The sequence below is a fragment of the Salvelinus sp. IW2-2015 genome, linkage group LG36 (genome assembly GCF_002910315.2).
Source record: "Salvelinus sp. IW2-2015 linkage group LG36, ASM291031v2, whole genome shotgun sequence".
NCBI lineage: Eukaryota > Metazoa > Chordata > Actinopteri > Salmoniformes > Salmonidae > Salvelinus > Salvelinus sp. IW2-2015.
Window position 1 is genome coordinate 24,180,080 of NC_036875.1, and position 17,489 is coordinate 24,197,568.

Below are 17,489 nucleotides of genomic sequence, written 5' to 3' on the forward strand. Positions count from 1 at the left end.
CATAGGAACTGAGAAGTGGTCTGTGGTCACCACCTGCAGAACCACTCCTTTATTGGGGGTGTCTTGCTAATTGCCTATAATTTCCACCTTTTGTCTATTCCATTTGCACGACAGCATGTGAAATTTATTGTCAATCAGTGTTGCTTCCTAAGTGGACAGTTTGATTTCACAGAAGTGTGATTGACTTGGAGTTACATTGTGTTGTTTAAGTGTTCCCTTAATTTTTTTGAGCAGTGTATAAGGTATTTAACTTTTTTTWAAATAAATTTGCAAACATTTCTTCAAAAAAAGTAATTTTGTCATTATGGGGTATTGTGTGTAGATTGCTGAGGAAATGTTTATTTTCAATCATTTTTTATAATTAGACTGTAACGTAACAAAATGTGGAAAAAGTCAAGGGGTCTGAATACTTTCGGAAGGCACTGTAGGTTCACACACACCATAATTCTACAGAAAAAAGGGTTTTCTCCTGAATAAATTGATATATTATAGCATGGCTATTCCATTGTCACTTAAATCTGCATTCAATCAAGCCTTTGTGGAAGGAGATGCCGCCCCAAAGTCTTACCATGAATCAAGATAATCAGGAAAAACTAAAGCCAATCACTGGGAGATAAATGGATGATTGGAGACACAGAAGTGTGTGTCCTGTAAGAGGTGATACATTTAGCCAGAGTGATATATTGATTGCCTTCTCTCGCTTTTGTGCGGTCCACTGTACTCCTCATCATACCCCAAGAGATAACACTGGAGATTGAAACAAAAGGTAAATGTAGCTAATGAAGGATCCATCTCTGATACCTAGTCTTCCAGTTTAGAATGTGGAAATTTGACCAGTAATATGGTTTCTGGGACAGTGTGGGGTAAACACCTTTCTATTCCCCTTCAAAAAACTATTATTTACAATACAGTAGGGTGGTCATTATTTAGTTATTTCATAACCAGAGTAAAGGGAGCAATGTTTTTCCATAATAACGGATACTGCGATGACCACATTCATTCCAATTATTGCTTATGAACAATTGATTATTAAACAAGCCCCAGAAGAGGTGTCATTGATGTATATGGTTCATGACAGCCTGTCTGTCATCGTGTCTCTTCTCCATGTCTATAACTGCAACAGGAGATATTGTGCTGCCATGAACATGATTTCCCTATTCTGTGATGATACAGCAACAGCTGCTGAGCCACATACACGGCTTCTCATTATTCGCAATACTCATTACCTCTTCATCGATCCCCTCTCACAATTTACTGCTCGAGGTTAATCATTGTCCCTTCAAAATGTACAATAAGCATCTTGGGCCACCCGTGCGCATTGAGCCAGCCTTTGATTTACTAGTGCTGAATGTTAAATCAATATTGTGGAGGATATTGTGACTTCTGAGACTCCCCGGTCAGACTTATCAGACCCATGTAATTAGTGGCATCTGGGAAATCAAGAAAGAGACTGAGTCTGTCTGTCAGGGGGGAGAGAAGACAGTCGTGTGGCTACACATTTTCAAACATGTAATGAACAACTTTCTCTACTGTAATGACTGAAAGTAATGCATTAGTGGTGAGAGCGAGTGGGAGCCTGCCTGGGAGGATGTTCATATTGGGTTTTGGTTTCGCCTTATGTAACCAACAGGATCAATCTGTCTCTGAGTGGATTCTGACAGACTTGGTCAGGTACTGAAGGAGGTATAGATGCACTTAGAGCTTACCCACCTGCATCTGATGCTTAAACTTTTACCTAAAGCCCCCTAGAGAACCTGACACTCCATTTGGCTTCGTCCTCCTGCTAAATGCACAGGCACTTACCGCCTCAAATAGCTGCGAAAGCGATTCTCAGTGAGAGCGAAAATACAACAAATAATGCAAGTTTTACACCCACTGCACACATTCTCCTAAAACGATCCAATGACTAATACAAACAGTCCATTGATGCAGGGAGAGAGGTTTCTCGATCGCGTGGTAAAGACTCATACATAGGAACCCTTTAAGAGAAAATGGAGAGTTCAAAACATCACATGTGAATGAGGAGAAACACAGAAATAGCACTGTTAGGAAACATGAGGTAGCTGAACGTGATGGGCTTATATAAGAAAAAGAAAAGGCTCCAACCGAAGCAAGACAAAAGCCAATGCACATGAAACAATGATGTCTTCAGTGCCAGACCAAACATATAGCCACCAGACACTGTATCGTTTTGAGGACAAAATGCAATCAACCACCAACAGCAGACCAGCTGCAGAGCAGTCAGAACAGAAGGAGTATTTATATCTGTAATAAAGCCCCTTTGTGGGGAAAACATTCTGATTGGCTGGGCTTGGCTTACAAGTGGGTGGGCCTATGCGCTCACAGGCCCACCCATGGCTGCACACCTGCCCAGTGATGTGAAATCCATAGATTAGGGCCTAATGAGTTTATTTCAATTGACTGATTTCCTTATATGAACTGTAACTCAGCAAAATCCTTGAAATTGCTGCATGTTGCATTTATATTTTTGTTCATTAGAATATTCTAAGTGTGATTCCCCTGCGCTGGCTCTGTGGTTGACTGCTCTGCGCTGAATCTTGTTATAGATACCCAGCCTTCCCACTGAGCTCTGTGGGTTCTGCCATTTCCCCATCCTCACCAGTAATTGCATGGTATTTTTAGGTTTGCCAGCGTAGGGCGAATTCACACATTGCTATTTTTTTCAATTAGGCACCCCTACATTGATGAGGCTTTTATCAAAGAGGGAGGGTGGCAAGGCTGGATCACCGACACTGTTATAATGTTGATGTAAAATTAGAGTCAAAAGAGAGAAGTTTGAGGCCTGCTTCAGGACTGAGATGGTTATCTACTGTATCAGGATGGAGAAGCTCATGTTGGGTGGTGCCTTGTACATGCCAGACACTTATTTTAGCCATTTTATAAGCCAAACAAATTGCAATTGGTTTAAAGAAAAAGTGCACGTTTATTCTTGACCTGACATTTTTATACTGTATATTTAAAATGAAATGTTCATTAGGATCAGAAAAATTTACTAAATCTCCTTCGTCATGTTACATATTACATATTGAAATAATGAATATGTTACATATTCTAATAAATAGACTTAATTTATAATTCCATGATTAGTAACAAAAATACATTATTGATTTCATTTCACGGTATCGAGAGTCTTTAGCTACGGTACCTCTCACAACGCCAAGGAGACTATGACGAATCTCTCTGGGCAACTGACTGACAACTCCACATGTCCCTAGTTCACTGCTACATAATAAAGCGTTCCTCCATTTCATGACGACAGACCTTGTAGAGAAGAGAGTCTGCCTTTGTTTTGTTTTTATCACCAAGTCCAATATCAGCCCTGTCTGTTGGTTTAGCTTTAAGCTGCTGTAGACAAGGTTGAGTCCAGTCAGGAAGCCCCAGAAAGGTGGTAGAGAGTCAAGAAGCTGAACATCATGACGACCAGCACCAGACCAATCAGGACCTGCTGGACCCACAGACACTGGTCCAGCTTCTGCTCCAGCCTGGCGTTACACACCATCACACGCATCAGCTGCAGAGGAAAGCATTTGATTACTTCATCTTACTAATTTATTCACTTTTCAGTCTCCCACATCAATTTGACAATACTAAAATGTTTCAGAAAACTACACCATTCACTATAATTATAACCCCATGGCTCTAATTGTGTAAAAAAAGATTATACAAAGAAAGTAAATCAAGTTCAAGTACAGTAAATACATTGGTTAATATGCAGTACCTACAGAAAGTCTACACCCCCCTTGGATTATATATATATATGTATGTATGTATGTATGTATGTACAGTGGGGAGAACAAGTATTTGATACACTGCCGATTTTGCAAGTTTTCCTACTTACAAAGCATGTAGAGGTCTGTAATTTTTATCATAGGTACACTTCAACTGTGAGAGACGGAATCTAAAACAAAAATCCAGAAAATCACATTGTATGATTTTTAAGTAAATAATTTGCATTTTATTGCATGACATAAGTATTTGATACATCAGAAAAGCAGAACTTAATATTTGGTACAGAAACCTTTGTGTGCAATTACAGAGATCATACGTTTCCTGTAGTTCTTGACCAGGTTTGCACCACACTGCAGCAGGGATTTTGGCCCACTCCTCCATACAGACCTTCTCCAGATCCTTCAGGTTTCGGGGCTGTCGCTGGGCAATACGGACTTTCAGCTCCCTCCAAAGATTTTCTATTGGGTTCAGGTCTGGAGACTGGCTAGGCCACTCCAGGACCTTGAGATGCTTCTTACGGAGCCACTCCTTAGTGCCCTGGCTGTGTGTTTCGGGTCGTTGTCATGCTGGAAGAACCAGCCACGACCCATCTTCAATGCTCTTACTGAGGGAAGGAGGTTGTTGGCCAAAATCTCGCGATACATGGCCCCATCCATCTCCCCTCAATACGGTGCAGTCGTCCTGTCCCCTTTGCAGAAAAGCATCCCAAAGAATGATGTTTCCACCTCCATGCTTCACGGTTGGGATGGTGTTCTTGGGGTTGTACTCATCCTTCTTCTTCCTCCAAACACGGCGAGTGGAGTTTAGACCAAAAAGCTCTATTTTGTCTCATCAGACCACATGACCTTCTCCCATTCCTCCTCTGGATCATCCAGATGGTCATTGGCAAACTTCAGACGGGCCTGGACATGCGCTGGCTTGAGCAGGGGACCTTGCGTGCGCTGCAGGATTTTAATCCATGACGGCATGGTGTGTTACTAATGGTTTTCTTTGAGACTGTGGTCCCAGCTCTCTTCAGGTCATTGACCAGGTCCTGCCGTGTAGTTCTGGGCTGATCCTCACCTTCCTCATGATCATTGATGCCCCACGAGGTGAGATCTTGCATGGAGCCCCAGACCGAGGGTGATGACCGTCATCTTGAACTTCTTCCATTTTCTAATAATTGCGCCAACAGTTGTTGCCCTCACCAAGCTGCTTGCCTATTGTCCTGTAGCCCATCCCAGCCTGTTGCAGGTCTACAATTGTATCCCTGATGTCCTTACACAGCTCTCTGGTCTTGACCATTGTGGAGAGGTTGGAGTCTGTTTGATTGAGTGTGTGGACAGGTGTCTTTATACAGGTAACGAGTTCAAACGGTGCAGTTAATACAGGTAATGAGTGGAGAACAGGAGGGCTTCTTAAAGAAAAACTAACAGGTCTGTGAGAGCCGGAATTCTTACTGATTGGTAGGTGATCAAATACTTATGTCATGCAATAAAATGCAAATTAATTACTTAAAATTATAACAATGTGATTTTCTGGATTTTTGTTTTAGATTCCGTCTCTCACAGTTGAAGTGTACCTATGATAAAAATTCCAGACCTCTACATGCTTTGTAAGTAGGAAAACCTGCAAAATCGGCAGTGTATCAAATACTTGTTCTCCCCACTGTATGTATGTATGTATATATATGTATATATGCATGTATGTACAGTGGGCAAAAAAGTATTTAGTCAGCCACCAATTGTGCAAGTTCTCCCACTTAAAAAGATGAGAGAGGCCTGTAATTTTCATCATAGGTACACTTCAACTATGACAGACAAAATGAGAAAAAAAAATCCAGAAAATCACATTGTAGGATTTTTAATGAATTTATTTGCAAATATTGGTGGAAAATAAGTATTTGGTCAATAACAAAAGTTTATCTCAATACTTTGTTATATACCCTTTGTTGGCAATGACAGAGGTCAAACGTTTTCTGTAAGTCTTCACAAGGTTTTCACACACTGTTGCTGGGTATTTGGCCCATTCCTCCATGCAGATCTCCTCTAGAGCAGTGATGTTTGGGGCTGTTGCTGGGCAACACGGACTTTCAACTCCCTCCAAAGATTTCTATGGGTTGAGATCTGGAGACTGGCTAGGCCACTCCAGGACCTTGAAATGCTTCTTACGAAGCCGCCCGGGCGGTGTGGTTGGGATCACTGTCATGCTGAAAGACCCAGCCACGTTTCATTTTCAATGCCCTTGCTGATGAAGGAGATTTTCACTCAAAATCTCACGATACATGGCCCCATTAATTCTTTCTTTACACGGATCAGTCGTCCTGGTCCCTTTGCAAAAAACAGCCCCAAAGCATGATGTTTCCACCCCATGCTTCACAGTAGGTATGGTGTTCTTTGGATGCAACTCAGCATTCTTTGTCCTCCAAACATGACGAGTTGAGTTTTTTACCAAAAAGTTATATTTTGGTTTCATCTGACCATATGACATTCTCCCAATCTTCTTCTGGATCATCCAAATGCTCTCTAGCAAACTTCAGACGGGCCTGGACATGTACTGGCTTAAGCAGGGGGACACGTCTGGCACTGCAGGATTTGAGTCCCTGGCGGCTAGTGTGTTACTGATGGTAGGCTTTGTTACTTTGTCCCAGCTCTCTGCAGGTCATTCACTAGGTCCCCCCGTGTGGTTCTGGGATTTTTGCTCACCGTTCTTGTGATCATTTTGACCCCACGGGGTGAGATCTTGCGTGGAGCCCCAGATCGAGGGAGATTATCAGTGGTCTTGTATGTCTTCCATTTCCTAATAATTGCTCCCACAGTTTATTTCTTCAAACCAAGCTGCTTACCTATTGCAGATTCAGTCTTCCCAGCCTGGTGCAGGTCTACAATTTTGTTTCTGGTGTCCTTTGACAGCTCTTTGGTCTTGGCCATAGTGGAGTTTGGAGTGTGACTGTTTGAGGTTGTGGACAGGTGTCTTTTATACTGATAACAAGTTCAAAAAGGTGCCATTAATACAGGTAACGAGTGGAGGACAGAGGAGCCTCTTAAAAAAAAAAGTTAACAGGTCTGTGAGAGACAGAAATCTTGCTTATTTGTAGGTGACCAAATACTTATTTTCTACCATAATTTGCAAATAAATTCATTAAAAATCCTACAATGTGATTTTCTGGATTTTTTTCTTCTCATTTTGTCTGTCATAGTTGAAGTGTACCTATGATGAAAATTACACAGGCCTCTCTCATCTTTTTAAGTGGGAGAACTTGCACAACTGGTGGCTGACTAAATACTTTTTTGCCCCACTGTATATATATATATTTTACATTATATTGTGTTACAAAGTGAAATTAAAATGGATGTAATTGTCATTTTTTGTCAACGATCTCTACAACATATTCTATAATATCAAAGTGGAAGAAAAATTCTAACATTTAAAGATGAATGAAAAATAAAAAACAAAAATACCTTGATTAGATAAGCATTTACCCCCCCCCCCCCCGACATGCTGACCACACCGCTCGCGTTACGTGCGTGAGCGTTTCAAAATTAATGTACACATACAATGTTATTCAATCATTTCATCCAAACTGCTCGCGAGTGTCTGCATAACCAGGCATTAAAATAGAACTCCAAGTCCCACCTCTCCCATCTCCTCATTGGTGTTTAGGAGCATATACCCACGTGGGTGATTGGAAGATGAAGTGATGTCCACACTCCAGTCCAGTTGCTGGTGGTAATGCACCTTAAAGTTGGTTGCCAACTACCATATGAAGTCCAAAAGAGAAGAAGCCTTGAGGAGAGATTACTAGAAACAAACTCAGTTTACCCTTTTATCTGTGAATTAATTGTCGGAGTAGAGGACCTTGTGCATTTCAGGTAAAATAACGACCCAATGTTTATATCCCAGGACAAATTAGATAGCAACAGCAAGCTAGTTAAATTGCCATGAATGTTTCATGTGTTTCGACCAGTCCCCAAATTAATATAGTTGGTTCAGAGTTCGTTTGGATATTTCAACCTGCGTGTCAGGACACGCAGGTTGAACACGCAGGTCAGGACACGCAGGTTGAAATATCCAAACGAACTCTGAACCAACTATATTAATTTGGGGACTGGTCGAAACACATGAAACATTCACTGAGCAACTCCAGTGTAGATTTTGCCTTCTGATGTGGGTTATTGTCCTGCTGGAAGGTGAATTCCTCTCCCAGTGTCTGGTGTAAAGCAGACTGAAACAGGTTTTCCTCTAGGATTTTGCCTGTGCTTAGCTCCATCCCGTTTCTTTTCATCCTGAAAAGCTCCCCAGTCCTTAACGATTACAAGCATACCCATAACATGATGCAGCCACCACCATGCTTGAAAATAAGGAGGCAGTTACTCAGTGACGTGTTGGATTTTCCCCAAACATACAGCTCTGCATTTATGCCAAAAAGTTTATTCCTTTGCCGTGTTTTTTGGCAGTATTACTTTAGTGTCTTGTTGCATGTTTTGGAATATATATTCTATATATTTGAATTCTTCTTTTCACTGTCATTTATGTTATTATTGTGGAGTCTACACAATAATGATACATCCTCAGTTCTCCCATCACAGCCATTGAACTCTGTAGCTGTTTTAAAGTCACCAATGGCCTCATGTTAAACCTGTGGGGTAGGGGGCAGTATTTTGACATCCGGATGAAAAGTGTGCCCAAAGTAAACTGCCTGTTACTCAGGCAGCTAGGATATGCATATAATTGGTAGATTTAGATGGAAAATACTCTAAAGTTTCTAAAACTGCTAAAATGTTTGTCTGTGATTATAACAGAACTGATATAGCAGGCGAAATCCCGAGGACAAACCAACCCCCCCCAAAATAATTTCAGCTTACCACTATTTTCAATGGCTAGTACTATAATTATAAGCCCAAGTCCTCCCAAATTGCAGTTCCTAGGGCTTCCACTAGATGTCAACAGTCTTTAGAAAGAGTTTCAGGCTGGTTTTTGGAAAAATTGTAGTTTTTCTAGGTGGCTCCCATTTTGGCTGTAGTGTTTCCAAGCGCGTGGAGGAAAGCGCGTTCTTTCTTATTTATCTCCGGTAATGAACATACTATTCTCCGTCTTAAATTTGATAGTTTATTTGCTTATTAGGATACCTAAGGTTTGATTATAAACGTTGTTTGACTTGTTTGGAAAAGTTTATTAGTAATGTTTGGGATTCATTTTGTATGCATTTTGATGAAGGGAAACTGAGTGGATTATTGACTGAAGCACGCCAGCTAAACTGAGTTTTTATGGATATAAAGAAAGACATTATCGAACAAAAGGACCATTTGTGATGTAACTGGGACCTTTTGGAGTGCAAACAGAAGAAGATCAAAGGTAAGGTATTTTTTATATCGCTATTTCTGACTTTCGTGTCGCACCTGTCTGGTTGAAATATGATTTTCATGTGTTTGTATGCGGGGTGCTGTCCTCAGATAATTGCATGGTTTGCTTTCTCCGTAAAGCCTTGAAATCTGACACGGCGGCTGAATTAACAAGAAGTTAAGCTTTATTTTGATGTATAACACATACATTTTCAAGAATGGTAAATATTTGAATTTAGTATTTTTGAATTTCGCGCTCTGCAATTTCACTGGATGTTGGCCAGGTGGGACGCTACCGTCCCGCATATCCGTAAGAAGTTTTAACATCCCTGAGCAGTTTCATTCCTGTCCTGCAGCTCAGTTCAGAAGACGACTGCATCTTTGATGTGTCTGGGTGTTTTAATAGATCATCCACAGCATAAATATTAACTTGACCATGCTTAAATATGTATTTAATGTCTGATTTGTTATTGTTACCCATTTACCTTTCACTGCCCTTCTTTATGAGGCTTTTGAAAAGCTCCCTTGTCTTTGTAGTTGAATCTGTGCTTCAAATTCAATACTTGACTGAGGGACCTTACATATGTTGTATGTTTGGGGGACAGGGGAAGACATTCAAAAAACATGTCAACCCCTATAAAGTCCATATGACTTATTATGTAATTTGTTAGGCCAAATTTTACTTCTGAACTATTTTAAGGAGGGTGAATACTTATGCAACAACTATATTTTAGTTAGTACATTTTATTACTAGTCACTTTGACATTACGCAGTATTTTGTGGAGATCAATTCCTTTTTTTCCTTCTTTTTTTATTTTTTTTTWTTTTTTTTACAATTAAATCTATTTCAATCCCACTTTGTGATGCAACAAAATGTGAAAACAGTTCAAGGGGGTGTATATTTTCTATAGGCACTGTATAGGTTAATAAGTTATTGTGGGTGGAGGTGTATATTCCAATCAGAGTTCACCGTTGTGTGCAGGTCTGGGTGGCCATTGGCTCCTCCTTCCACAGGGTTGTCACATCCACTCGGATAGCTCAGAATGGGTTTAGTGCTCTCCAGGACGTGACATCGTAATCTACAGGAAGGACAGGACACAGTCATGTCAGAAAGGGCCGGGGAGAGGGGATTATCAGCCTGCTAGGTCACTGACATTCACTAGCCATGCTGATGCAATCTGTGATGTACAATGCAAGACCACAATGGGTTAAGTTAATCAAAGTTATCTTGAGGTCATTATAGATTTTGATAGTGGCATATCAAATGACTTCCTGCCCCTTGAATGAACTGGTAATAAAAACATATAAAAAGGTATTCACATATTCCCATTCCCATCCATGATGAGACATTGATGGTGATGTACCTGTGATCCATGATCTTGGTTTTGGGCACGTCCTTCCAGAACTGAGCGAGCTCTGGTGATCCAGCACCAGCGTTCTGCTCCATCTCAGCAGCCATGACCAAGAAGCGGTCCTGCAGAGATGCCTGGTAGCCTGCACAAACACATCCAGGGCACTCGTTCTCTCATTGAACTCTGAATGATATTTAATCTCTGTATATTGTTCAGTTTATGTATCTAGAGTCCTACATATGGATGGGATCACCCCACTGCTGCCAGCATCAAAGTCTCAGATATAGAAGTGAAAGAGCTGACTCATTTACAGATACAGTGAGGGTTCTTATCCACTAGAGCTAAGTGAACAAGATGGAAGCGATAGATGGCAGCTGCTAAACATGTAATTAATGAGTTTCAAAGTTAAAACCCAGAAAGAGAGAAGAAAACCCTCAAACTCTGGAATAGTGCCAGAATTCAAATCTTCAAAAAACCCATGTCTAGTACATCAGAAGCCATGATTGACATGTCCATGCTTAAAGGCCTCGGAACTTCTTATCAGCCAAGTCCCTGCATACCAACTCAATGTTGGTCTCAAGTGATTGAGGTAAAAACATTGACCTTAGAGGTTTCAGCCTTCCAGGAGAGTACTGAGAGTGGCTCAATAAAGTTTATTCACCCTCTGTTAGATTTCTGAAGTCTCGGTTTAGGGGAAGATAAGAGATTATTATTTTATCACTCTTAAAATATGTATGTCGGGCAAAAGAAAGCTGCACTCTGTCAGCACTTCCCAAAATGAATAGACTGGACCTTTTGATTATTCTGAAGTTTCTGCAGGAGCTTTTGGAAACATTCAAAGGACGAAGTAGGTAAGAGGAGGAGAGACAGTGCAGAGAGATAAGATCAGTACACTACCGCCATGTAAAGACACCACTATATCCACAGATGCGCCCGGTTCACAGCTGCTGTTGCTGGGCTTCACTCTGTACTTCTCAGGTGCTGTGGTTCGTACCTGTAGAGGGACACACACACTCAGGTCAGCTTGGAGACTGACAACAACATTGTGTATTTTGTGCAAATGCACACCACTGTGTATCAGACAAACACACACACACACACAAACACACACACACACCTTGAAGGCCACTTGATTCTTGGACACATTATCGAGGATGATAAGACACTTCCTCTCTGACTCTTTGGTGCCAAAACTCAGCTCCTCTGCTGGACTGGAAGAAAAAAAGAGAAAAGACGTCACATTTTACAGAAGAAACAGCACATGAAGAGAAGGTTGCTAGGACTGAATTTGTGTCTAACTAAATAAATGAATGTATTTTTCTTTAAGCCATTGGCCACAATGGCTATCTGGGTGTTTAAAACAAGCAAATATATCTGTTAAAAGTGGATAGCAACAGCAGCCGCTTTACAGCGTGCTGTTGTTGTTCCTCTCTGTGGTATCTTAGCTTTATCAATCTTTTTGACTAAGCTTCATGTTGCTTCTGTTAGTTTCTGTTGTTACAAATTTACTAAACAGCTGCTGTACCACCATCTACCTCAATATTATTAGCTAACACATGGCAGATTATGTCCATCTGTGCAGGCATGAGTAAACAAAAAGCCTTGTATCCTACAGAGATGCTGAAACCGGTGCGTGTGTGTGTGCCATTTATCCGAATTATATTCTTCTCTCAACATAAGGAGAGCCTTGATTGACGTCAACATGTTCTTTAGCATATTTTTAAAGGGGGTTCTTTCCAGAGAAATAGCGCCTGACTATGTTCCTCTCGGCCAAACCCTCAGCCTCTGATGTGCTGTGTCTCCTCCTGACCCATATGGAGCTGTCTGTCAGGCTCCTGGGTACTAGGCTGCCTCTGGGGAACATGGAGAATTACACCACATTATTTTCCAGGTTTAGGGTGAAAACATCTGTGATCTGGCATCAAAGCTGTGAAATCCAGAGCAGCAGCGCAAAAAATCCATGGCCTGAGAAATTAGCCACAAGGTGCTCTGATTCGCTCTTCAACACTCAGCACCCCTCTCTCACTCAGCACCCCCCCCCCCCCCCGCAAGACTGCTTAAACAGGCTCAGGTTTAAGGGATTATTCTGTAATTGGATAATTCAGCCTCAGTGAACACTTCTCCACACAGCGGTGCTGTGGAATCCTGATGGCCTGCTACAGTACCTACTGAAAACTCAGTGAAATGGCTAACAGGATTCAAATCCCTGTCTAGCGCATATAATCAAAAAATCAATTTGTCACATGCGCCGAATACAACAGGTGAAATGCAACCTTACCCTGAAATGCTTACTTACGAGCCCTTAAACAACAATGCAGTTAAGAAAAATATTTACTAAATACACTAAAGTAAAAATAATAAAAGAGTAACAATAAAATAACAAGGCTGTATACAGGGGGTACCGGTACCGAGTCAATGTGTGTGGGTACAGGTTAGTCAAGGTAATTGAGGTAATACGTACACGTAGGTAAGGGTAAAGTGACCATCCATAGATAGATAATAAACAGCGAATAGCAGCAGTGTAAAAAAATGCAAACAGTCCAGGTAGCCATTTGATTAGCTGTTCAGCTGTCTTATGGTTTGTGGGTAGAAGCTGTTAAGGAGCTTTTGGACCTAGACTTGGTGCTCTGGTACCACCTGCCGTGCAGTAGCAGAGAGAACAGTCTATGACTAGGGTGACTGGAGCCTTTGGCAATTTTTAGGGCCTTCCTCTGACACCGCCTGGTATAGAGGTCCTGGATGGCAGGAAGCTTGGCCCCAGTGATGTACTGGGCCGTACGCACTACCCTCTGTAGCGCCTTGCTGTCGGAGGCCGAGCAGTTGCCATACCAGGCATGATGCAACCAGTCAGAATAGTCTTGATGATGGTGCAGCTCAAAACATTTTTCAGGATCTGGGGACCCATGCCAAATCTTTTCAGTCTCCTGAGGGTGAATTGGCATTGTCGTGTCCTCTTCACGACGGTCTTGGTGTGTTTGGACTATGATAGTTCGTTGGTGATGTGGACACCAAGCAACTTGAAGCTCTCAACCTGCTCCACTACAGCCCCGTCGATGAGAATGGGGGCGTGCTCGGCCCTCCTTTTCCTGTAGTCCACGATCATCTCCTTTGTCTTGATCACATTGAGGGAGAGGTTGTTGTCCTGGCACCACACTGCCAGGTCTCTGACCTCCTCCCTACAGGCTGTCTCATCGTTTTCGGTGATTAGACCTACCACCGTTGTGTCGTCGGCAAACTTAATGGTGTGGAGTCGTGCTTGGTCACGCAATCATGGGTGAATAGGGAGTACAGGAGGGGACTAAGCACACGCCCCTGAGGGGCCCCCGTGTTGAGGATCAGTGTGGCAGATGTGTTGTTGCCTACCCTTACCACCTGGGGACAGCCTGTCAGGAAGTCCAGGATCCAGTTGCAGAGGTAGGTGTTTAGTGCCAGGGTCCTTAGCTTAGTGATGAACTACAAACTACAATGTAGAAAATAGTAAAAACCCTTGAATGAGAAGGTGCCCAAACTTTTGACTGCTACTGTAGGTATTACAGACTCGACCAGGGACAGGTTGAAAATGTCAGTGAAGACACTTGCCAGTTGGTCAGCACATGCTCGGAGTACATGTCCTGGTAATTCGTCTAGCCCTGCGGTATTGTGAATGTTGAGCTGTTTAAAAGGTTTTACTTACATTGGCCAAGGCATTATCACACAGTCGTCCGGAACAGCTGGTGCTCTCATGCATGCTTCAGTTTTGCTTGCCTCGAAGCCCGCATAGAAGTCATTTAGCTCGTCTGGTAGGCTTGTGTCACTGGGCAGCTGGCGTCTGGGCTTCTCTTTGTAGTCCGTAATAGTTTTTTAGCCCTGCCGCATCCAACCAGTGTCGGAGCCAGTGTAGTAGGATTCAATCTTAGTCCTGTATTTACGCTTTGCCTGTTTGATGGTTCCTCTGAGGGCATAGCGGGACTTCTTATAAGCGTCCAGGTATGAGTCCCACTCCTTGAAAGCAGCAGCTTTACACTTTAGCTCCGTGCAGATGTTGCCTGTAATCCATGGCTTCTGGTTGGGGTATGTACGTAGGTCACTGTGGGAGCAAGGTCATTGAACTTATTGATGAAGCCGGTTGACTGATATGGTATACTCCTCAATGCCATTGGATGAGTCCCGGAACATATTCCAGTCTGTCCTAGCAAAACAGTCCTGTAGCTTAGCATCTGCGTCATCGGACCACTTCCGTACTGAGCGTGTCACTGGTACTTCCTGCTTTAGTTTTTGCTTGTAAGCAGGAATCAGAAGGATAGAATTATGGTCAGATTTTTCAAATGGAGGGCGAGGGAGAGCTTTGTACGCGTCTCTGTGTGTGGAGTTTTTCCCCCTCATTGCACATGTACTGTAACATGCTGGTAGAAATGAGGTAAAACTGATTTAAGTTTCCCTGCATTAAAGACCCCGGCCACTAGGAGCGCCACCTCTGGATGAGCATTTTCTTGTTTGCTTATGGCTTTATGCAGTTTGTTGAATGCGGTCTTAGTGCCAGCATCGGTTTGTGGTGGTAAATAGACAGCTACGAAAAATATGGATGAAAACTCTCTCGGTAAATAGTGTGGTCTACAGCTTACCATGAGATACTCTACCTCAGGCGAGCAAAACTTTGAATCTCCCTTAATACTTAATAGTCTCCCGGGTGGCGCAGTGGTCTAGGGCACTGCATCGCAGTGTTAGCTGCGCCACCAGAGTCTCTGGGTTCGCGCCCAGGCTGGGCTGGGTACGCGCCCAGGCTCTGTCGCAGCCGGCCGCAACCGGGAGATCTGTGGGGCGACGCACAATTGGCATAGCGTCGTCCGGGTTAGGGAGGGTTTGGCCGGTAGGGAGGGTTTGGCCGGTAGGGATATCCTTGTCTCAGTATGTAATAAAATGTATGCACTCTACTGTAAGTCGCTCTGGATAAGAGCGTCTGCTAAATGACTAAAATGTAAATGTAAAATGTACTTGATTTCGCACACCAGCTGTTATTGACAAATAGACACAGACCACCACCCCTTGTCTTACCGGACGGAGGCAGCTGTTCTGTCTTGCCGATGCACGGAAAAACTAGCCAACTGTATATTATCTATGTCGTCGTTCAGCCATGACTTGGTGGAACTTAAGATTCGTTTTTAAATGTCCCGTTGGTAGGATAGTCTTGAACGGAGCTCATCCAGTTTATTCTCCAATGATTGCACATTGACCAATAGGATGGATGGTAGAGGTGGGTTACCCACTCGCCAACAAATTCTCCAAGGCACCCGGACCTGCGTCCCCTGTATTGACGTCTTCTCTTCATGCAAATGACGGGGATTTGGGCCTGGTCGGGTATCTGGAGTATATCCTTTGCATCTGACTCGTTAAAGAAAAAAATCTTTGTCCAGTTCAAGGTGAGTAATAGCTGTTCTGATATCCAGAAGCTATTTTCGGTCATAAGAGACGGTGGAAGAAACATTATGTACAAAATAAGTTACAAACAACGTGAAAAAACACACAAAATAGCACAATTGGTTAGGAGCCCGTAAAACAGCAGCCATCTCCTCTGGCGCCATTCTTTAAAGTCTCTCATTGTACATTCCATAGGGTACGGCTCCTCTAAACCGATTGTTCCAACTTCCTTCCTCTCCACATCCTCCTGTATTTAATCTTTGCCCCAGTAAAGTGTTGAGGAGCACAGCGCTCCCCTAAGCCCAGAATGACTCTCTAGACTCCAAGAAACCTTTTGACAAACATATTCTGAAGATCAAAGCCTCCCCTCTCAGTGTGTTCTGCCTTCCTCGTGGTCTCACTGGAATCAGGACTAACACAGCTCAGAGACATAATTGCATCTAATACGTAGCCCTGAGCTGTCAAATCTCACATCAAAGAGTCAGCTCTCCAAAAAACTGAACTAGACAAAAATGACTAGGGAAAAGAGGAATGATCTGATTTGACATCAAAATAGCCATCAATGGAGGTAGCTCACAAGTACTGTACCTGAAGTCAACCTCAACTTAACAACAGCACCCCATACAGGTCACCTTAAGTCAACAAATTCTTATAAAATGATTAGGAAAGATAAAGTTATTTCAAATAAAATAGAACACTGAATAATGCCGCTCTATAATCAGCCTCAAGATAAATGATACATCAGCTTCAACACAAAAGAGTACAAATAGGTAACAGAATGACCTTGAACTATGTTTTGCACAAAAGTGTCCCCCGATCACTAATGCAACATTCATTTAGCCATCCAATTTGCATGATGGGAACTACTGGCTGCTCCTTGGTCAATATGGGAAGTCATCGTCAGTATGATCAATCAATGAATTCCATTGAATATCACAGCACAGTAATTAACTGCACCAACTGATTTCCACGCAATGCACCATTGATCGCAGGCATCCTTTATTTCTGTTCAGATACTACAAAATCAATCGATCCATCCAGGTGCAAACATATCGATATCTTTCTCTGGGCTTGAGTGTCAAAAACACATTCATCCTAAACTCTACAACCCATTCAAATCCTGCCCATGTGGATATGGATTAGCTACAGCCTAGTCACTGTGCTACCAGTCCTGCTATTCTTTAAGCGTCGAGTGCAGCTGAGAGATGCTGAATTCCAAATCAAACCCTAGTCCCTCCTGACTTTCTAGAAACTATTGTATATCTGCAACTATTGGATTAACAATATGGTGAAAATTCCACCCAGAAGGCAAGATGAAAGAATTAACATATTGCTTATACATTTTCAATACTTTCTGAGATACAGGAGTGCCGAGCAAGTAAGGGTTGATTTGATAGTCAGCAAGAGAAGACTAAGAGAGGGCTGCATTGAATACCTGACATTTAGAAGAGGGCCCTTGAATGTGGTCAGTGGCTTCCTAGCTCCCTTCGTCCGACAGTCTCCTTTGTCGTTGTCATCCAGCTTCAGACTGCTCAGACTCTCCTCAGAAAAATACACCTGAAACAAGACAACAGTTGATCATTCATCAGTTCATCATTCTAAGTGCTTTGTTTGGAGAGGTGTTCTAAAAGATACATATTCTCATAAGTAATCTTTATTCATTTCTAAATAA

At 42.4% G+C, this 17,489-nt stretch overlaps 1 protein-coding gene across 1 annotated transcript in view; it reads right to left on the reverse strand.

Moving 5' to 3' along the window:
* Positions 1–2,920: 2,920 nt before the first annotated feature.
* Positions 2,921–17,489, reverse strand: part of LOC111959907 (motile sperm domain-containing protein 2) — a 29,560-nt gene continuing 14,991 nt past the window's right edge. The window contains exons 10-15 of the mRNA XM_023981753.2: positions 17,253–17,374; positions 11,541–11,634; positions 11,321–11,417; positions 10,436–10,565; positions 10,042–10,150; positions 2,921–3,532 (exon numbers count right to left, since the gene is read on the reverse strand). Coding sequence (XP_023837521.1) covers positions 3,389–3,532; positions 10,042–10,150; positions 10,436–10,565; positions 11,321–11,417; positions 11,541–11,634; positions 17,253–17,374 — 696 coding nt within the window. The 3' untranslated portion in view covers positions 2,921–3,388. The remainder of the gene's footprint in view (positions 3,533–10,041; positions 10,151–10,435; positions 10,566–11,320; positions 11,418–11,540; positions 11,635–17,252; positions 17,375–17,489) is intronic.